The following is a 22,495-nucleotide window of genomic DNA, read 5'->3' on the forward strand; positions in this document are numbered from 1 at the left end:
ATAATTATAATTAAAAAAGAAAAGCACAAAATCCCATGGCAGGTGGAGGGTCTTCAACCTTACGTTTTTGGCCCCCCATATCAAAATGTTTGGACCATACTGATTTAGTTGCTTTTGCTTTCAAATTAGGTAAAATAGAAAAAACAAACAAACAAACAAAAAAACCCAAAAACATTATCTGGCATGGACCAAGAGTTCAAATGTGTTTGAGTCTTATCCATGGAACCAAAATGACATTAAAAGCTTATATAAAAGTCAGTTGTAACAGTCTTTTATGTATAACTTCTCAAATACATCCTCTCTCTGCCTGTTTCCGGGTTATCCTGAAACCTGGCAACCCGATGGTCAGCCAGTAAAATGAACGGGGACTTGGCATGGGCTACATTTCTCCTCTGAGCGGCGTTTCTACACTAAGATTGCGTTAGAGAAGAAGCTTCCTTTGGGCGGTTGTGACCTGCAGCTACTCCACGAAGTCGAGTCTCCAGTAGGGAGAAGTATCGTCTGTGTAAGTCGCTGTACTTGTCACACTCTGTTTACTGAGTTTATCAACTGTTCTTGTTAGTGTCAAGTTGGCTAGCATTGGTGGTAGCGCCTTAGCTTCCCAGCTAGCGCGTGCACTGACGTTCGTCCACGCAGAAGCTAGCGTCACGGGTTTTTTTTGTTTTGAATACCACATTGCTAACGATACTCGTTGTGTTTTCTCATGAACAGCAGCGGTGACAACAATCGGAGTGGTCTGCAGCTAAACTAGACTAAGATCAGTAAGTGGCGAATGTCTTTATTGACCAGAAATGTAACCACAACAGAGCGAATATCGAGGGTTTTTCATTATGACAACATAACACGCTGACAGTTTGAGCTAGCGAAAATGGTAAACATCACACGACACGAGAGGGTACAAGGCCCACATCAAGAGTTCAGGGAGAAGTTGAAGCTCAGCAGACAAATTGGCATTTAATGTCTGTAATGAAAGCGAGCTGTTTAGATAGTTGCTGTTAGATGTGGCTGGTTGGCGCTGTTTTGGGGGAGTGTCGTTAACTATTGTCAGACGGATTAATTAGTAATACATCTGGACAGTAACTCTTCAAGTATGCTCTTTTGTTCATGCAATGATCAAGTCTGCCTGTCCTCGACGTGTTGTTTCTGCAGAGTGACTGTTTTGTCTTGTGATCGTGTGTGATCTCTGTCCCCACATGACACGTTTGACACTTAACGTGCTCCAGAGCAGCAGCACTGTTTAGACAATTCATACTTTTGTCCTCAATTGTAAGCACATTACCTTTGCGTGTTCATACTTCATTGGTGTTAACAGGTGACCTCATCTTTTACAGTTATATTCACAGTTAAAGTGCATAATGGAAATGAAACACTCAGAGATTTTGTTGCTGATTTTCTGTCAGTTTGTTAAGCTTTGACCTCCAGAGACAATAAAATCCTACTGGGTGTTGGACATCCACAAATACAGCTTAACAGGAGGCTCAGTGAGAGCTAGCGGTGGGTGGATACACTTGAGTCCCAGTGAGGACAAATTAACCGAGTAGGCATGATTTTCCAAACCAGCGCGTTTCCTGGGCCATGCCCCTTAAGTCTTGTTCCAATACTTCAGTAAGAGGGCTGATTAAAAACATACCAAAGTTGTGTTGGTTGCAAAAAAAAAAAAAAAAAAAAAAAAAGCAGTTTGGAACGTTGCAAAAAGTCAATAAAACGACAGATTACGATCAATTTCAATGATTAATTACCAAATGTTACTGATATAAACATATTCAATCCCCTTAATAGGTCGTTTCTGACATCCTATCACTGAAAAATGCTTTGCTCTGTGTTTAAGATGAGAACTCAATCTTCCCTGATGTCTATTAATGAACGCACCCAGTCCTTAAACTGTCTTTATGTCTTATTTTAGCGAAGTTAATATTACAAACTCTGAATAGCAGGCTGTGTGTATAAGTAAGTACATCCTTATCTTAAATGTGATATTTCCCAAACATTTCTCAGTCCAGCGTGTCATGAAACACAGAAATGGACTCTTCCGACAGAAAAAGCAGAACAACTTTACTCTCACACCTTCAGCTTCCTGTTACCTGTTGATATCTTAACTCTCCATTGTGGCAGGTGAAATAAAAAGGCGATATGCCTCTGTTGAAAATCCAGTTCACAACTGATACTCCCTTTTGTGCCATGTGTGCATTATAGCTTTTGAAATTCAAGCAGTTAAACTGACTGAAGGTTTTGTTAATCAGATCATTGAGTCGCAGGCTGGAGTGTTTTTCTATCTGTAAAGAAGGCAACTGGTGAAGCAGATGCACTCATTTCTTTGCCTTGTCTCCTCTCCCTCTGTTGCTTTAATACAAAGCACAAGATTGTAACCAGATAACTGAATGACACGCGGCATGACTTGTGTGAGGTCATCAGTAGTCACATGACAAACAACTGAGTGTTATTTTTTTTTGTTGATGGAGATTTTTGTGTGTGTGTGTGTTTACACTTATCTCAAATGTTTTCCCTAAACTCCACTTAGCTCCCATCCCAACCAAAGACAGAAATATGCTGGACAGAGTTTACATGAACATTCCTGGCATCCGTAATTTCCACGCGAGCTCTCTATTCGCTCTATCAGAACAAATTTCCGAGCCTTTCCAGCCAAATTCTGCCTGCTGATAACAAGGCACCAAAGCACAGAGAAGTGTAGACAGATGAAACTGCTGTTCAAGTTCTGTGACCCCAGGGAGCCACACTTATTCTGATTGTATGTGTTTGGTGGTGGGGGAGGGAAAGAAATTGGTGCTGTGCCAGTTCTCATGTCAATGCATCTGAAATCAAATTTCACATTGGTGGACTGTTTTCCTTTATTTATGTCAGTAACTTCAGAAGACAGTTGATTGCAATTTTTTATTTTTATTTTGGGTTATTGATGCAAATGGGACTGAATATACAAAATAAAAAAAAATACTTAAAGAACATATGTTATTGTCCTTCTAAGTGACTTTTACGCACTAGTTTGTGTTGATTTATCACATAAAATCCACTAAGCATGTGGTTATAATCTGACAGTAAAAAGATTCAAAACGTTGTGAGAAGGAATCGCACAGTATAACACTAGTTTCTGGCGATCGTATTTTCTGTATGTGGAGAAGCACATATAGCACATGCGTTTTGTACCCATGATGCAATTCTCTGCATATTTGTGCATCAGGTAGATACCGTGTACATATCAGCCTCTCGGTGCCCAAACAGTCATGACCATATGGTGCTCTGGTGGAAGCAGAATGCTGACTTGCCGCATGTTATTCCCCATGTGGAGCTATGGGGCTTTATTATGAGTTCTGGGCTCTGTGGGAGGGGCAGCGTTGGCACAAGGAGGCGGAAGTTCCTGGTGATGCCAAAGGAAGTCTTGTCCTTCGCTCTGTGTGAGCTTTGTGCTCACTATGTTCAGTTATACAAAGGGGGGGGTGCAAAAAAATCCAACAGAATTTAAGCGCACTGGTGATGTTGACACCGGCGTTGGTCGCAGAGAAGCTTGAGCAACAGTGAGGATGTATACTTATGGTAATTTTTTAGCTATTAAGGCCTTTTTGGACTCAATAGGATTCAACAGTATTTTCTGTTCTCTCCTTTAGGGCATGCGGAACATGCAACATGCTGGCTTATTTGACTTGAACAGCTTGAGGAAGAGTTAAAAGGCGGCTGTGCGTGAGAGCTTGAACCCACAGCTGGCGAAGACATGGGGAACACTGCGACCAAGTTCCGTAAGGCTCTCATCAACGGGGACGAGCTGCTAGCCTGCCAGCTCTACGAGAGCAACCCACAGTTCAAGGAGTCTCTGGATCCCAACGCCACATACGGAGAGTCCTACCAGCACAACACTCCGCTGCACTACGCTGCCCGGCATGCCATGATGCGCCTACTCAGGTCAGAACTCAAATAAAAGTTGAATTGTAAAGAAAACTTTTTTTTTCCCACAGAGTTGATTTAAATTTCCAGTCTTGTTTTTTTCACTAGGTGAAGTCAGCGAGGATTGATTGATGAGGACATAATTGCCTTTGCTTTATTTGAATAACTGTCTGGTATATCTTTATGTGTGCAAAATGAATGTATTATAAGAGAAAAGTGTTGGTGTTTTGTCTCTATACGTCCCTTTCCCATCTGTCCTGCCGTACAGCCATCTGTTCTCAGGAATGCAACATGCTGTGTTGGAATAGGTTTGGATTCCAAGAACTTCTCCATCTTATTAGCTAACAGCCTTGTATTCACTTGTTGTTGACTCACTAAGACCATTAGTTTTTTTTGTAACTAAATTGTCCAGACTGTGTGGCATTTTTACCTGACTAAAATTATTGCAGGATTGTAAATTTGTTTAGTTTTGTAGCTTCCATATTAACTAAATTAAATATAGAAACTAAAAGCAATTTCATTTATAATTTTCAAAAGATGTTTTTGTAATCAAAGTAGATTTTTCTGTGAAGTCGAGCACAACATCAATTTTTAAAGAGCTTGATCTACAACTACTACCAGTGAACTAAGATGTCAAAACAAAGAGCAAGCATTAGATAGAGAGGCTTAAATAATAAAAGTATAATAATGGGTATTGAGAATTGCAAACGGTTTCAGGGTTTCCTCCAGGATTTCATGTAAACAACATTGTTTCAATTGTGGGCATTTCAGACTGAAAGTTTTCTGAAAAACACTTATTCACTATATTCACACTGTACAACTGAAATTACAACTGTCCTCTAGTAACTTAACACCATAATTTGCAGGCTGGTGGAACATTGCATTTTTCTGGATTTCTTGGAAAAAGAGCTCTAAGACCGTGTTTTATGGGAACTCATCATTTCTATATTTCTCAAAACTTGAGGGAACTGCATCCCAATAAAGAACATTGAGTATCTTCATCTAACCTCAATGCTTTCCTCAGGTATTTCTGGTATTTCAGACTATTTCTGGATGAGAAATGAGTCTCAATGGAAAAAATTACCAGACATTAAGCCATGAAGCCTTTTCAAAGTGTATCTGAAACATTACGCTTGAAGGCCAGATTGTATTAATTAACTACGTTACGGTCGTTGAGATGTGAACTAAACATCTGAACGACTTGAACTGAAAATGCATTCAGTTCAAACTTCCTTAGGTACATTTTTTTTTTTTTTTACTTTTGTCTCCCCTTACTTCAGAGTGTCCGGAGGTGTTGGTTTTTCAAAATAAAGTAAACTTTAAAGTTTCATGATATTTTCATAAAAAAAACAAACAAACAAGAAAACAATTTAATTCTGGGTGTGGCAGCTTTTATTTTACTGTGGCGGTGCGCCATGATCGATTACATGTGGAGAAAACCCTGCGTATATTGACCAAATACCAAACCAGAGCTAAGCCACTGACGTTCTTTGTTCATATTTCCTTTTATCTTCTAGGTCGTTTCTCATAAACAAAGATGGCAATCCTAACAAGCGCAACGTGCACAATGAGACATCTCTGCACCTCCTCTGCATGGGGCCTCAGATCCTGACCTCGGAGGGTGCGCTGCAGCCACGGATCTCGCGGCCCTACGAGGACGAACAGCGTCGGACGGAATGCCTCCAGATCATCTTGTCTTGGACTGGGGCGAAGCTGGACCATGGAGAGTATGAGAGCGCTGAAATCAATGCCACTGACGACAAGAAAAATACCTGCCTGCACTATGCAGCCGCCTCAGGCATGAGGACCTCAGTTGAGGTGAGGTTTTAAAAACGCACTGTTTTCAACATATTCCCAGCTATAACCCTAATTTAAAAACCTGAGCTGAAAATAAAAAGAAAATAAGAAAATAAAAGCTCTCTCTGCTCTTTGTACACAACAAGTGCATACATACAATTTATTCATGTCTGCACAGCTTATCATAAAAAAACACACTGCACTTTCTAATTAATCTGAATGATGTGTACTCGTAAAATTATATTGCAGCTGAATATTGTATTGTTCTCAGTTTATTATCCCTAAAATAAGCATATAGTGGCTCATGTGCGTTTCTTTCACAATATTTTAGCTTACTTGGATACTAAAATTACTTACCCATATGGTAAGTCTGAATTGTAGTCCCATAACAGCTGTGACTGGCCTTTACTATTGGGATAGAAACAGAATCAGTACAAAATTCTTAAAAAACGGCCTGAAGGAAAGGTAGGGCATCTTTTTTTTTTTTTTTTTTTTTTTTTAAATCGTATAGTAATGCAAAAATAAATCATACTAGTAACTTTACTTTGGTGTAAAATTCTGGAGCAACTATGGTATTTAGATTTGGAAACAATTGGGAATGACTTAAGTAGAGCAGACTTGAGCACAACCACCAGACTTGAGCTGAACCAAAAAAGATTTTACAGAGGAGCACCAGGAGGCAGAATTTTTAAAAGGACATATTCTGACTAGATGAAGTGAGAGTGACTCCTAATGGAGCACATAGATGAACCCTGCAGCTGGATCGCTAATGGATGCAGGGCACCACTTTAAGTCAGGCGCCAGCTGGGTTGGAAGATGGCAGTTTTCATTAAGAGAGAGCTTGGTGGGCATTTTTAGGTCTAAAAAGGACTGAAAATCAGCTCCCAAATCTGCTGTCAGCATCTCAAAGATGCTGTCCTGAAGCAGTGGTACAGGGGATATGTGCAGCACTCGAGAGTGGTGTTTTTCTTTCAGGACAGTACTCTGCCGCTTGTCCTACCTCTTGGATGGGCTGTAATGATGACATCTGTTGTGAAGTTGCAGTAGTCTGTTCTTATTTTTGTTCTGCAGCGGTAGAGCAGCACACGGAGTGTTGAATTAGTAATATTCTGGTTTTATCACATATGTATTCACAAGACAAAGGCCAAAATCTTGACAGAGTTGAATTCAAATCAATCAGACAGACTTAATGCTAAATGTTGCACTACGTGACTCGATGCCAGTTGTAGTTCCCACTAAAACAACGCACTCACCAAGTGTTGGATTTGACTTTGAGTTGTTGACTGCACTGGTTCTGCAGAAAGGAGGAGAGAAAGAAAACATTCCTCATATGTGGAGGTGTGCCTGGAATCTCAAAGAAACACATACTGATAGAATGACTGCTAAACCACATTATTTACCACAGAATTTAGTGCCAAAAATGATCAGCGAGAAGCAAAGAAATACCAGATAAGCAAAGCTGCATTCCACTTCTCTTAGGATGTTGTCATTTTCCTTATCTACATTGTGCTGGAAACTAGAGGGAATGTTTCCAGCACAATGTAGAAAGTTGTGCCACGTATGATTGTTTTGTAGAATCACCAAAAACCATTATTGCTTAATTAATCTAACCTTAATCACAAAAGATCTGTTTGTGTTATAAGTGCTGATCATTTCACCACTTACAATCCCAGAAGCTTTTTGCATACCTAAATTTGTATGTCATGGGGACATTTGGGATGGGCTTTGAGTTGAAGTAACTTTCTGTCATCTAGTGGTGTTCAAATGTTTTGCACTGCAGGCCAAAACTGGAAAATTAAAAAAGTTCCACAAAGTTCATTACATTAAAAAGGCAAAAATGTGTTTATTGTGATTTTTTTTTTCCTCCTTTTTTTTTGTTGCTTTTACTTCCTCGACAAACACAATTTTTTTTTTTTTTAAATTTATATATTGTTAAAGATCCAAGACAAATAAATTTTTTTTTGGTCATCAATTGTTTTCTGTTTTGTTGGCCAAATTTTGACCTTTCTTGACTTATCAGGGGCTGAATAAAATAATTTCAAGGGCCAAAATCTGGCCCTTGGGAAGAATAATATATGAAAATTGGGTGTAATATAAAGCCTTCTAAAAATACTATTGCATTTAATTTTATTGGATGATTGGATTGCAGTTGATTGGTCAAGATCCCATATCACCAACAATCCCAATTTCCTGACCAAACTGAACTGATTGCCCAGTTTTAGGAGCTCGAGTGCAGACGCAGAGCTTCCCACAGAGGCTGTGTAAGACGTGTAAAATTATAACAATTTGCATCGCTTGTTGTGGTTTAAGTGTTTTCAGTCATCTCCTACAATTCAAGCCATTTTTTTTCTTTTCTTGTCGCTTGCTCAGTTACTGCTGCAGAGAGGAGCAGACCTGTTTGTGGAGAACGAAAACCGCGAGACTCCATGTGACTGTGCCGAGAAGCAGCACCACAAGGATTTGGCCCTGAGCCTGGAGTCGCAGATGGTCTTCTCTCTGGCCCCTGAGGCAGAGGGTATAGAAGCAGAGTATGCAGCCCTCGATCGAAGAGAGGTACAGAATAAAACCCTCAGAAACGATTCATTTTGTTTGTCGTTGCCTGATTTGATTTGCAACATTGCCTGGACCATTGTTTAGTGTAGCTTTGTCTGTAGTGCTGAGAGTCTAACAAAGCACTAAAAAAAAGTGTCAGCTTTTTGCTCTTGCTCTCTCAGACACAGCTCTTTTTATAAGTTAACACATACTGGATACCTTCCACTTGCTAAACCCACACAGTTGGTGTCACTTTGTTTGTTGGTGGTGTAAAATTACTATTTATTTAGACCTAGCCATTTAAAACATTTTCTTATATTATCTACTATTTCAGTTACATTAGTGCACCCATGAACCTTGCTGCTAGATAAGACAAACGTCCAATACTATATATAGGAATTACTGCCATATTTCTGTATGAGATCCCTTGTTTAGACAAATCGACAGAAATGAGTCTGCACTAAAGTTTGTGATCTGTATCTTCTGTCTTATTGTGTCAATGTCACGTCCCTGTAATCATTTACAGAGACTGCTCTGTTCTTTCTCTCTTTTTCTCAGTATTTTTGTGGAACTTTCATCTGCATTGTCATCTGCTTTTGTCACCCACAAACTAAGTCTCTTGGTTTTTATTTGGCTGCAGTCAAAGTTGCTGTTTTAACCTTCTAACCACCTTCAACATCTATCCCTTCCCATCCGTAAACTTGGTAATTCTTCTCTTGTCTCTGACCATTTTTCCTTTTCAGTTGTATGAGGGCCTGCGGCCCCAGGACCTGCGGAGGCTGAAGGACATGCTCATAGTGGAGACAGCGGACATGCTGCAAGCCCCTCTCTTCACTGCAGAAGCTTTGCTACGTGCCCATGGTACCGTGAGACACAAACACTGGCACATATCTGAGATCTCTGTCCTTTACATTCATGGAGCAATGGATCTGAACAAGTAGCTTATATATGTAAATAAATTGCATGTCTAAACTACAAAAATAATTATATTTTATTGAACATGAGCTTGTATTCAGTTAAATGGGTACGTAAGGAGCAAAAGTGTATCACACTATGCATATTTGAGAGAAGTAGCCTTTGTGAAGGTTTGCAATAAGACAGAATTGTATTATTTGTCTCTGAGTATTCATGTAGAATCCTATCTTAATTTAGGGATTTTCTAAGCATTCCTGTTCCATGACATAGGCTGAATTCTCAAAAAGATGAGAACAGACCAACTCTGGGTTCAGCCTTCCTGTTATCCCCTGAAGTTCTCTCTGTTGCAGTGGTCATCCCTCTAGTTCTTCCTGTCAACTTCATATCGTTTCTCATACTCTTAACGTCATTTTAAACCAGTCACTAATACTGAAAAAACACTTTTCTACTTTCAGCAACAACTTTTACACTGTAGAGTGATGTTCCTAAGTTAAGGTATTTGCTCAGCTGCAGTAAGTTCATGGACCAGATTCTTACCAGCTGGGAACCCATAACATAACTCATGCCGACTATCGGTTGTTTCCCGCCTCCAGCCTATTTTTCAGTTCTTCAACAAAAATGCCGATCAGAAAAACGACATCAATTGATCTCTGACTCAAATGCTCAACTCTGGAAAAATCCTGCCCAAGGTGGATATTTTTGTTATTTTGCTTATTAAAAAAATCTGGTTCACATAATATGTTGGTGTAATTTGAATCTGGGCTTTGGCAAGCCAGTTGTCTCTTCATTTGAACCATTCCTTTGTGGGTTTGTGGATATGGGCTTTGAATTATGGCCCTATGTAAACTATCAGCACTGTTTGATAAGCAGAATTATTTGAATCCCTGAGAGCAACCTGTACACTCTCATGACATCATAGTAGCAGCAAGATTGCAACATCTGATGTTTCTCACTCTAGTCAGATTATTTTCAATAACAACACAAGCCTTGTTGAGCAAACTCTGACCAGAAACATTTAAATGTCTGTTTTTAATAGATTTGTGAAAAAAACTTCATTGCAGATTACAAATTTATTCAAACAGCACCTGACTTTCTGAAAGTCTTACAGGTTTGGGAAATATTGGTGAAAATGTATGATTTATTGTTTATTTCTAAATTTCTTAATTAGATGCATTTGTGTTAATGTATCTGCAGACTTTAGTTAATTAGAACATTATTGAAAAGTTCATTAATTTCAGTAACTCCATTCACTAAATGAACAAAGATCAGTTAGAAACAGCATTTGTTTCTTACTTACAGATCACAACACAATATTTAAGTTGAGAATATTGTATCACACCGATAAAACTATATGTCAATACAGATATATGGACATACTGAGAAGTATGTTTAATTTAGATATGTTTAAAAGTTATTTTCAAAATGCACAAGCCTCATATTGTAATTTCTTGAATATTAATGTACACATATTTTCTAAGATATGTTTCCAACTAAATTATCCTACTTTTACATAATTACAAAGAAAAGGAGGATTTTCAAAACTTTTTGGCTTTTTTTTTCATCAGAATCTCTGAACTAGTTCACTGATTCCCTTATCAAGTCGATTTGGACTAACTACTGAGTCAGTGTGTTAGAGCTCAGATTTAATTTGCAACCTTTAGACACCAATTCTCAAAGTGGATTCACTTAACATCTGCCATTTGGTACAACTTCTAAAAAGCTTGTAATGTTTAAAACATCATTCGATTTGAAACTTTTCAAAACTGTCGTCTTTTTTTAAAAATTGAACCTGGTTTAAATGCAGTAGCTGTCTGTTGAGCCGCAGACGCTACATGCAGGACATGCCTGTGGGAGCTTAGAGGAAATCAAGCAGTGCTATATTTACTCGCCTATGTCATGGGAAATACCGCCTGTCGGTCGGAAGAGGATGAAACGCTTCAGGATTTTCGTTAATGTCTAAAAGAAAGGCTTATCGTCTGCCGCTTTTGGAAACTTTCACAGATTCCCACACTTACTGACTTCTGTTTCATTATCAGCCTTTTTAGTTGACTTATCATGTTTCCTGCTGCTTGCCTGCTTGTCAGTCTTTCTGTGCTTCTAATAATTTACATTTTCTAAATGTGAAACAAAACTTTTAATTTCAGACTCATATTTAATAGCTGAAGGCAGGAAGATAGGGTTATGCTCACTGATTGGTTTTAATTGAATGGAAATGGGGAGGATTGTTGCGACATTCATTATCTAAATGAGGCCATTTGGAGTCGGAGGCATTTGATTGCTGCTGAAGCGTGTCTCGAGGCTGATAGCGTCCTAATTGCAGTTGACCCGGTCATGTTCCTTATTTTAAGAGGGGAGAATATTTGGACTGAGGCACGGTCTGCAAGTCACTCCCAGTTTATCCTCAAAGCCTCTCAAATTGGTTTCTGTAAGTTGGCGAGCTGTTCTAAAACACAAAACCAGGTGGCAGCAAGTTTCTGTCTACTGAAAACACAAAATTATGTCAACTTTAATTTAGCATTGCCCTAGCAAATGGGCTAAAATGAAAGTTTTAAGATGACTTTTTTTTAATAAAATGCAAACTTCTTCATAAAACCAATTTGTTTTTACTGGGCCAACCTAATTTAGCTTTTTTGCATTGTAACATTTTTTCAAAACACTTATTCTGTAATCTTGTTCTACTTCATTATGGCCATTTTATTTGTAGAAAATGATGCAATTGTGAAGAATTTTGGATTTATTTATTTATGGATCTAAATCTCCTTGTTTATGATGTCCTTACAATTGCTTAAGATCATTTATACCCTTTAATACTTCTCTTGCTTACTTTACTTGCTTGTTTTTTAGAGAAACATGAATCCTGACACTTTTCCCTTAGCCAACTGTAATTTGTGATGTGTAGGTAAAATGCTGAAAAAGTTGGGAACATTTTTCACTATATATTAAATGCATCATTTCTTAAATCCATTTTTGATCAGTAAATGCTGCTACCATCAGCCTGTACTTGGATACCCTTGATGCATAAATGAATAAATATATGGAAATTGGACTTTTTTTTTTTTCATTGTCAGTTGGATTAAAAACTACCACAGCAACAAAGGACCCTCAGTTTTTCTCTTTTGTATGTTGCTGCCTTCAGAATGAGAAAAAATTAATTGTAAAAGTCTGAATTGGGAGGTCAGAACCAAAAGGAAAAAAGCCTGATTAGTTCATCTCCATGTTTTTGTCAGATTGGGACCGAGAGAAGCTTCTGGAAGCCTGGATGAGCAACGCCGAGGAATGCTGCCAACGTTCAGGGGTGCAGATGCCCAACCCACCCCCTAGTGGCTACAACGCTTGGGACACACTGCCGTCGCCCCGGACGCCTCGCACCACCCGCTCCTCCATCACTTCCCCAGACCAAATCAGCCTCTTAGCGGGAGATGACGATTCCTCTCTGGTGAGAAATTTGCAACGTTTTTTTTTTTTTTTACTTTTTCTTCCAGTTTAGAGGTTTGTGTGGTGCTGATCCGTTTAATACAGAACATTCAGGTTGGAATAAGGTTTCTCTTCAGTATGCACTGTGATGTAAATGCATTACAGTGCTTACGGAGGCTTCTGTTACCTTTCCTCTTGAAGTAGTTCTCTGTCTGTCTTCAGCCGACTCCATGGGGATGAGTAAGGATTTGCTCCAAAAAATCTGGAGAATAAGTTGACTTGCACTTCCTTCAAAGAAGGGGGTTGAAAAGAAGGTTGTTTGGTATTTTTTTTCTTTTTATTTTAATTCAGATAAAATCAGCTGTAGATGTAGTGGAGATGTGAAATTGAAAAATGGCAGTCCGGAGAGAGCATAAGGCTTTGCCGAGCAGTTTGACAAATGGCTCTGAGCATACTAGCTCAGTGTAACATCTGGCTGATTTTGGATGACGTCTGCATGGTTCCAAACACATTATTTTTTCCCAGTCGATCGTATTAGCTCTCGCACATCTACATTCGTTTAGGAGTCATTATTTGTTAGTATTAGTTAGTTTGTTTGTAGTAATCGGTGTGCTTGCCAGTTGTCTGACCCACAATAATAAACACTAACAGAACCCATCCTCGTTATTCCCCAAGAGACAAAAACGGTTTTGTTGATTTTGGTTTAAAAAAGTTGAGAATCGAGTAAATAGTGACATACTTTCCGGAAAATGTTAAAAGGGCAAGATTTGGGTTCTTATTGATGAATGACCAAGACGTCTGTGCTCATAATATAAATATAAAGATAAAGGTGATGAAAGGCTGCCTTATGCTACAGTTAAAATTGATAGCTGTGGAAATTTAAAGTTTAGTGTTGCTATAAATCAAGAGACTGGATATATTTATACATAGTTGGCTGGGACACTCATTGGCAGTCCAAGTTTGCCTTAAAAATGAACCACGGTGTATAATTACTATAGCTTACAAATGTAATTTATTAATTGTCTGGTGAGTAATTGTTCTATTTGACTCGCACTGTCTGCACGCTTGGCTCTTCATGAGCGTAAATGCACTGTGCCAAGTGCACTCAAGGACTCATTTAAGTCTGCAAGTTGATTTTTATCATGTTCTCCATCCTAAATCAATAGTTTTATTGTTGAACTACACTGTCTCCTCTTTGTCTTTTTGTGCGGGCCAGTCCTCCAGTATAACAGCTCCTGTCTCTCTGGCCCCATTTGTTTTGTTCGTGGGTGTGAGAAAATACATCTGCTAACAGAACGATCATCTGTGATGCCCGTTGATTTTGAGAGGTCATAATCTTAGCAGAGTTATCTTTCATAAACCGACCTTTGTTATTGTGGGGGCTCGCACCTACGGACACGTCTGATTAGTCACCGCTTTCCCGTCCGTTTATATTCCAGAGGATAATGAAGTCTATTTACACATCTAAATATTTTGGAACGTTTTCTCAGAAAGAATATTCTTGGTGTTTAGGCTTGAATAAAACACTCAAAACGAAACAAACAAAAAACCCAAATCAAAAACAGTGACAAACCGGTGCATGTATTCTATGCTAAGACTTCGAAGTTTCATTGTGGCCTTGTAGTCATCTTTCTATCTTAATGTTTTGTCTCTCAGTGTGGTATCTGCATGTCTTCCATCTCCTTCTTTGAGGAACCTGTTGACATGTCCTGTGGCCATGATTTCTGCAGAGCATGCTGGGAAGGGTAAGTAACAGAAATCCAAAAATCTGGATTTGCTTTAAGTATGGGTCTCCTACAAACACCAATGTGAAGGCTAACATGGATAAATAAAAGCTGTGCTGTGGTATCAGACAGGAAGAGAACGGTGGACGGAAAAACAACCGGCACGCAAATTAATCAAGAATGTGTTCCAGGGAACACTGTACAGTTTTCTTTGTACTTTAACTAACAGTAATTATTTTGATGAAATGAGTATGTTAATTATAACATGCCAATAATACTGACGCATTAGTCGCTGATTCATTTATTCTAAATCACCTTGTTTAATCTAGTCTACTGTTGCAGAGCAGCATAAGAGGGAAAATCCTGCTATGAACTGCAGTGTTTCTATGGATGTTTTTTCAGGATAAATATTCATTTTTATTTCATAAAAAAAAAATCTAATAAAATATAAAGATGCAAAAATACTTCAGATATTTTTCTCATTTATGAGTTTCATCACAAAGGTTAAGCATTTCTTGTGTGTTCAATGTAAACTCTGAAGGGTGAAGCCTAGTTTTGCTCCCCCGTCAGTGTTTAATCTGATTATTATGCGAATAAGTAACTTCTGGTTGCTTCATATATTACAAAATATATGGAGAAATTGCATTTGTGTCAAAATTTGTTTTGAGGCTTTAAATTAAAATGTCTATCTTAAAAAATTGAAGGGGATATTTTGTTGAAGTTATGATGGCAGTGAAGTTTTCATTAGTGTTTACATAAATCATTGATGTCTGTAAAACCTGTGTCCTTTTGAAAGGTTTCTCAATCTAAAGATCCAAGAGGGAGAAGCGCACAATATTTTCTGTCCAGCCTATGATTGTTACCAGCTGGTGCCAGTAGAAGTCATCGAAAGCGTGGTCTCCAGAGAGATGGACAGGCGATACTTGCAGTTTGACATAAAGGTACATTTAGTTTAATAAGCATCTCTGTTATTCATGCAGATGAACTCTTGAGGAGAAAACCTCAGAGTTCAGGTCAGAATCTTGGAAACTGTTGTTAGTTTGAGACTGTATTTGTACTTCCACATTGATTTCTAGAGGTAAGGGTTTTTTTCTCAGAAACAAGCTTTTATATATATANGTTCCCAGGCCAGCCGAGAGACATAGTCCCTCCAGTGTGTCCTGGGTCTTCCCCGAGGCCTCCTCCCGGTGGGACGTGCCCATCTTTTTAACATGTTCACATTTATTTGAAATTGTCCTCGGTAATGATAGTTGGCATTGTGTTGTGGTTTTCCAAACCTTAGTGTCTTCTTGATAGCAAGAAAGGCAGGTGAATGGTGTTTTGGAACCGACTGAAGTGTTAGGTCTGTGTTTGTTTGCTGGCAATTTCATCTTAAGAGGAGGCCTCTTCTAAACTGATCAGTTTCATGTCTCAAACACTTTGGTAGCTTGTTTTTCTTATCAGCTACTGGGTTGTTCAGGTTATCTTCAGCTGCTTGCTCAGAGGTCACTTTCAGAGTGGCTGTGCTTTCTGTAGTTCTTGGAAGCTCTGTCTGTAGCAAATAAGTCCCCCCTCCCCCCCAAAAAAGGACTTATGTAACCAGGCAGAAAGCTGGCTAATCTATTAGAATGATTTGGTTGCTACAATGCCAAAAGATTTACACACGTTATTTAAAAAGGGTATAAACCATTTTTTTTTTCATTCAAAACTGCTGTTCATTTTTACATTGTTTTATCTCTCGAGATGCAGATTTTGTTTCCTGTGAGAAACTTCTTTGTGAATGAAAAATATTCTTCAATTAAAAATGTCAGGGGTGGGACAGTACTGACTTAACACACTTAGCCCAGCACTCTTCATGAACTATGTCCATTGTGAGTGTTGAAGACAGTTGCGGTCCATCCAACAAGCCAAATATATTATTAATATAATGTATTAATAATATATTATTAATATATTAATATTAATATAATAATAACATCTTTATTATTACACCCCACCAAATATTGAGTCAAATTAATCCTTTGCAATTTTGCACACTGATTTGCGGCAATGGTTGCAATTCCGTATGCCAAATGAACGGACCTAACCTGCCACAAGCTAAGTTATATTGCTCATTAAGGCTTTTTAGTAATCAAGCTCTTACTTTAGATTTGAAGTGGTAAAGCAACATGCTTAACTCCAATGCCTATGATTTCTTAGTATAAATTATTTTTGATTGGAAGGTGCTTAATTTGCTTAATGTATTTGTACCACTACTCTATTAAAATCACAGCTAATGACGGTTAAGAAATTGCTGATTTAGTTGATTACTGGAGCTCAAGACCTTTTTATGAAATTAAAACAAACGTCTAAACCTTGTTCCCATTCCAGTTTAAAGCATGTGCTTTGAAGCAGCACTGACAAACCATGACAGTCCAAAGATCCCCATTGCTTTCTGCACACTGGAGCAAGCCAGATGGCACAGTGTTCCCCTGTGCGCTCTTCAATGATTGAAAGTGTTACACTCATGCAAAAACCCGAGTGTAGGTCTCTGGGTAATAGCACATTAGTTACAGATATTTGTGGTCAACACTTAGAGTCATAAAACTATCAGCTTCAATTATTGTCTTACCGTCTTTACCCACACAGTTAGGTCAGGACATTTTGGTTTTCACTCGAGCTGTAGACTACTGAACTTTTTATAGATTGACAGTATGTAAACACACAGACTCATAAGTATTGTTCTGTCTGTAGTCTTTTATTAATAGATTTTGTTTTCATTTCTGTACAATGTAAGGTTGTCATTCCCTGTGGAAGTTGTTTATTTTATGTATAGTTTTAAATTTATATATATTAAAAAAAAGATTGATTTGGATGATGGATTAGTTCTATTACATGACCTAAAAAGCAGTTTTAGTGAAGCAGTATTTACAAAGAATGATCTCCTGTGTCTAAACTGTGTCCATCACCAATACCTCAGAGTTTTTCCCTCTCCGCTGCACTGCCAGTGAAAAAGGTCAGCTGACAAAAGAATAAATGTCAAGAATTTTTCTCAGGTGCTTGTTAAAACCATATATTTCTCCTGCATGCTCAACAGAAGCCATAAATGCACATGTCTATGCAAATCTACTTAAACTATGAAATGAAATCCCAGGATTTTTTTATGTTGAATTTTCATGTGTGCTGATCACGTAGTATTTTTGTTTTCAGACTTGATAGAGAAATTTACTCCTTTACTACCATTCTGGTCAGAAGTTTATATACAGCCAATATGGACATGATTTTTATATTAATTATGTTCTCCATGTATTTATCAAAAGTGTTTTTTCATGGTGGACTGATGATGTACAACTTAGGGAAGTTTTGAAAATTAGTTTTAAATTATTGTGCATTTCTCCAATCCACTGAAAGCTAAAATCATACATGTTGGCTCAAATATAAACATTTACCCTGACTTGTATTAAAATGTCCCCTTAAATTGGTTTGTTTCCTCGGTTATGAAACATAGTAATATTTCATCATAGGTTATGTGTTGTTAATAGGATTGAGGACAGGGCTCTGTGGAGGTTAAACAGGGACCTATATTTTTGTTAAACCTTAATTTAACCAGAAAAAACCCGTTGAGATCAAGACCTCTGTCACAATCATAACCTAGACGAGACAAATGGGCAACAATAACAAAAATAAAAGTGGAATATATAGCATGCAAACAATTTGACAACGTAAGCCTTTTACAACAAATTGAGACAGTTTATGATTATAATTTGTTTTCTAAAATAGATTCAGTTTCAATGTGTGTTTTTTTTCCCCAAAACTTCTACTAGATTTAGTAGTCGCCTATTTAAGATTATTCCTGAAATAGAAAGCACATATAATAAGGCAACCTATTGTTTCAGCCGTCAGACTATAAATCTCAGTAGTTAAATACTGATTTATTAATTAGTTCTTTTAAGTAGGTGGCTGAAGTTAAACTGTGATGCAAAACACTATTATGTTGCACGTGTTTATGTATCAAAACATAAATGCTAATATTAGAACTGTAATAATGTTTTAGTTCAATATAAATAATGTGTGTAAATTTTGTGTTCCTGGATAATGATAAACAGAAAATCTGCCTCTGCAGTTGTCCGTAGATAAAACAATAATAAGACCCACGACCAGAGATTATTTTGCTGAAAGCTGGTATCAAACAGCTCCCAAAGAAATAACGGGGGGGGGAATCCTTTGTTGCTATATTAACATCGTCTTTCATGTTTTATCTCAGCCTCTCCGCGGTAAAACTGACAGCAGAGTGTTTCCACGAGGAGGCTCAGACATTTTACTCCTTCTCGCCGTGCATCTCTACACAGCACGGGGACTGTAATCTTCTCTCCGTGAGAGCCGGGTTTTGAAAAGTGTGGATCACTTAGGTTGATGTTAGGGTAGAAAAATGCCCTCCAATTTGGCATGTAACAATGTCACCTCTGACTCGCCTGCCACGGCGCTTCAGTTTCCCACAAAGCATCCGTCACCGTAAATGCAACAGAACGAGATTTTACAAGACTATTATCCATCACTCTTTAAGATCGTTGTTATGATCATTTTCATTTTTAGTAAAGTAATCTGAAGGCCATTTGAAGCACAAGTACACAAAGCAGGGGAACAGTTTTAATGAGGCAGAGAAGCGTTGCGCCTCTTCAAAAGAACAAATTACCAGTGCACATGCAGATCAGATGGTCATCTCACCTCCTCTCCTTGTTCTCTCATGCTTCTAAATAACAAACAGGGTTGGAGGCTACCTTGTTGTCAGATTAGTATGGGCTTGTGTTTCTAATAGCACAAAGTAAATATTCTCACCAGATGCTTTTTAAAATTTCCGTCCCCTGATTAAGAGCTGCCGTTTCTCTGCCGCAGCAGCTAATTGGAACACCGTGGTAACTAATCAAAGCTGGCTGACACTGCCTCACAGGCACAGCTACAGATGGGCCCGCTCCATGCTTCTTACAATGCCGGCACATCGCTTCATAGTGGGGCTATTTTTAGCACAAGCGGAAACATAAAAGCCAGAATTTGGCTGACAGTCTTTTTGATTATATATGAATGTGACTCTGTGACTTTTGCTAATGAATGAGAAGATTGACTGAGAAATACTCTTGATCGTTTTTTGAAGTTTTAAATATTGAGATCTAAAAAATGCAGCACGTATAACTTATTCATGAGAACACTAACTAGTTATGGGAGGGTTATAGCAGATGTATTGGAATTTTTATTTATTTAGCGTTCGGCCATGTAGCAGCTCCAAAACTCGGAGCTTCAACTCCAAACTGACGTCAACTTGAGTTTACTGTGAAGGAAAATCAACATTATTTTTTCATTACTTTGTTGAACACACACATATACTTAATGATCAGAAGTGTTGTTGGCTATTGAATCACCCAGTAATATTTATGGGAAATCCTTTGATGTTCTGGGTTATACATTTTATTTTATTTTTTAAGTTTTCATCTAATAAATTAGGTGCATCACTCTTATAAAAGACCTGTAATTCGTTTACACCATTATTGGCTCGCAGTCCTTTTATCCTTGTATTAGCATTGTTCAATTATTACTCCTCAGTTAAATGTTTATAGATTATCTCACAATTAAAAATCGTGCATTCGCATTAAGAGATTTGCTTAATTGATTCTGCAACATTTATGCTCCAGTGAGTGGTACATTTAATTAGTATCACTTTGCACTGTATTTTCTTTCTATAATGATAGGCAGCACAGTCTCTCTCTCTGTAATAAAGAGAAATACTGTATTAGAAGATGGCTTTTTGGCTAATTGAACGTAGGGTGCTACATTACTTTCTGCCCATTAGAAATGAATCTGTAGCAAATGTCAAAGAAATGGTACATGAATTGTAAGGTTGGATGTTCAGTTTATGACCGTTTCATATATCAAACCATAAACCTCCGGTTCGGCTGCTGCTGCTTCTTGTTTCTGAGAAAGAGAGAAGTGCCTACAGTGCATGTATGCTATATGCAAACCATCGACCATCTGGAGATGTGTTCAATATGTTTTTCAAGTTGTAAAATAACACTAGTTGGAAATCAGTCAAAAAATCATAGAGGTGTTATGCTGAGATGAGTTGGTTTTGCACAAGTAGAACTTCCCAAACATTTTTGTTCCACTACTTTTGTTCTGAATCCAGTAACTCCAGGCTTGTTCTGGAGAACGAAAGGACTCGAGTATTTTTCTCACTTTGAGAACAGGGCTGGCACGTGTAAAGCCAATCAAACTCAACATATGAGTCAAGGTGGCCAGTTTTACAGATTGTTTTTGGTTATTAACGACAAACGCTACTGGGGTTAGTTCTAATGTTAATGGCATTTCCTGGTTTTGCTTAAAGGAATATGCAGAGTTCCAGTACAGAAGGAGACATCGGCAGCGAAGACGAGGGGACATGTCCAGTGTCCGAAGTAACACACCTGACCCTGATGATCTCAGCAACTCCACTTTAGGTACTGCTGTGTTACGACTCCGCCGCTCCCCGAGGTCTAAGGGGTCAGGGGGTGTAACATAAAGATGTGTCCAGAGACAACAAGTGGAATGTAAAATGATTTATCACAAAAAAAGATGGTTTCACAAAACCAAAACACAATACAGTTTAACCCAATTAAAACAAAAGGACTAACAAATTCAAGAATGTTAAGCTTCTGGCTTGAGAAGCAAACTACGACAAAGTCAAACTGCTTTAGCCGAACAAACAAGAACAAAATGTTTCAAAACTGCCCACAGCAGTTACAAATATCAAAGGTGGGGGACAGCTTAACAAAACCTCTTCCTACTTGCCGCCCCCCCTGGAGCCTTTTATATGGTGCAGGTGAGCCTCATCAACGTCTGATTGGCTTGACAATCCTCTGCTGGTCCAATGAAGTAGCTGTTCTCCTGCAGCCCTCAGGCAGCCAATCAGGAAGGTGTGCTCCCAGCAGAACCTGCATTACAAAAAGGAGCCTGCACAGCCTCAAGAGGCCAGGGGCTGCAACATGCAGTTATTTTCTTGTCCCCTTTTTGTTATGTTTGTTAAAACTCAACAGAGAATCGTCTCCAGCTACTAGCAAGATTTCTTCTGTGAATTCTTGATTTGTCACATGCTGGCTGTTCCCACATTAGGAAAATTGTTTAAACTAATTGGACACCTACTATTGGTAATTGTGTATATATATATATATATATATATATATATATATTTCTTAAGAAGTAGCTCTCACAAATCAACAATAATAACTCTGTCCTCACCTGTCAACATGTGTATTTGAATCAATACCTGTCTGTCCTTAATTAAAAACGGCTAAGATCTTCTATACAACACAGAATAGATGAGAAATTTCTTCATTAGTGATAGTCATTCATAGGCCAAGATTAGGACTTTGAGCTCCCGAAATATGGCAGCATTTCAGAGTCTGTTTTAATCTGTAAGCTTGTACAGTCGTTTCATTCTCACTAACCCCATCAGCTAAACCACCAATGTTTTGTTGAACTGCTGACTAATTTAAATCTTTTTTTTCTCCCTTTTTGAAGGCGTTTGTGGAAAACAATCCAGCGATACACTGGTGTCCTGTTGCAGGATGTGAGAGAGCAGTACGACTAAACGCTCAGGCCCCTGGAACCTCCAATGCAGACCCTCTAAGCTTTCCCCTGCTTCGGGCCCCGGCAGTAGACTGCGGCAAGGGCCACCTCTTCTGCTGGTCAGTAAGATGAACAGTGCTGCTTTAGGTTTATGCTGCTCATAAAATTGGCAGACTTTAGTTTATTTGACTGTTTTGGCTTTTCAAAATTAGCTGAGATATAATACTGGTGAAAGGAAAGTTTGTTTTCTGTTTTAAGAGCGCTTGTTTTACATTGTTTTTCTCTTGTTGAGAAGATGGCTCTCTGTGAACTGAAGAAAACCTTAAGATAAGCTCATTAATTGCTAATTCTTTTTGAAAGTTTGGAGTCTGTTCTGTTTTTCATATTCATCACTGCCCTTGCATTTACCTTCTTGCCCACTGATCTAACCTCTAGCCCACCATGATTAATCCTACCTACTTATAATGATAATAGCTTAGTGCACCTCGCTTCATTATAGCGTTCTTGAAAGTGGCTGGTGGGTACCCTCAGGAGTTTAATTGACACAGCATTTGTTGGGGGAAACGGATCTAACATGGGTTCAGCTTTAGCCATTTCCATAACAAGGAGAGTGTAGAGATGAAATGCAGATTTAGCCGTCTGAAGGTGAACCAAGGCTTTTGCGGAATAAC

The 22,495-nt window shown here is 38.3% G+C and overlaps 1 protein-coding gene across 5 annotated transcripts in view; it reads left to right on the plus strand.

Annotated features, from left to right (window-relative positions):
- Nucleotides 1-331: 331 nt before the first annotated feature.
- Nucleotides 332-22,495, plus strand: part of LOC103478353 (ankyrin repeat and IBR domain-containing protein 1) — a 43,728-nt gene continuing 21,564 nt past the window's right edge. For 2 of the 5 annotated variants that reach the window (XM_017309420.1, XM_017309424.1), the window contains exons 1-9: nucleotides 3,447-3,546; nucleotides 3,618-3,909; nucleotides 5,409-5,709; nucleotides 8,059-8,241; nucleotides 8,964-9,081; nucleotides 12,363-12,571; nucleotides 14,206-14,294; nucleotides 15,070-15,214; nucleotides 21,777-21,943. In XM_017309420.1, coding sequence (XP_017164909.1) covers nucleotides 3,722-3,909; nucleotides 5,409-5,709; nucleotides 8,059-8,241; nucleotides 8,964-9,081; nucleotides 12,363-12,571; nucleotides 14,206-14,294; nucleotides 15,070-15,214; nucleotides 21,777-21,943 — 1,400 coding nt within the window. In that variant the 5' untranslated portion in view covers nucleotides 3,447-3,546; nucleotides 3,618-3,721. Of the gene's footprint in view, nucleotides 506-3,440; nucleotides 3,547-3,617; nucleotides 3,910-5,408; nucleotides 5,710-8,058; nucleotides 8,242-8,963; nucleotides 9,082-12,362; nucleotides 12,572-14,205; nucleotides 14,295-15,069; nucleotides 15,215-21,776; nucleotides 21,944-22,495 lie in introns of those variants that run through there. The other 3 variants (XM_017309422.1, XM_017309421.1, XM_017309423.1) reach the window with 3 other exon arrangements.

Source organism: Poecilia reticulata, linkage group LG16 (assembly GCF_000633615.1).
Source record: "Poecilia reticulata strain Guanapo linkage group LG16, Guppy_female_1.0+MT, whole genome shotgun sequence".
Taxonomy (NCBI): domain Eukaryota; kingdom Metazoa; phylum Chordata; class Actinopteri; order Cyprinodontiformes; family Poeciliidae; genus Poecilia; species Poecilia reticulata.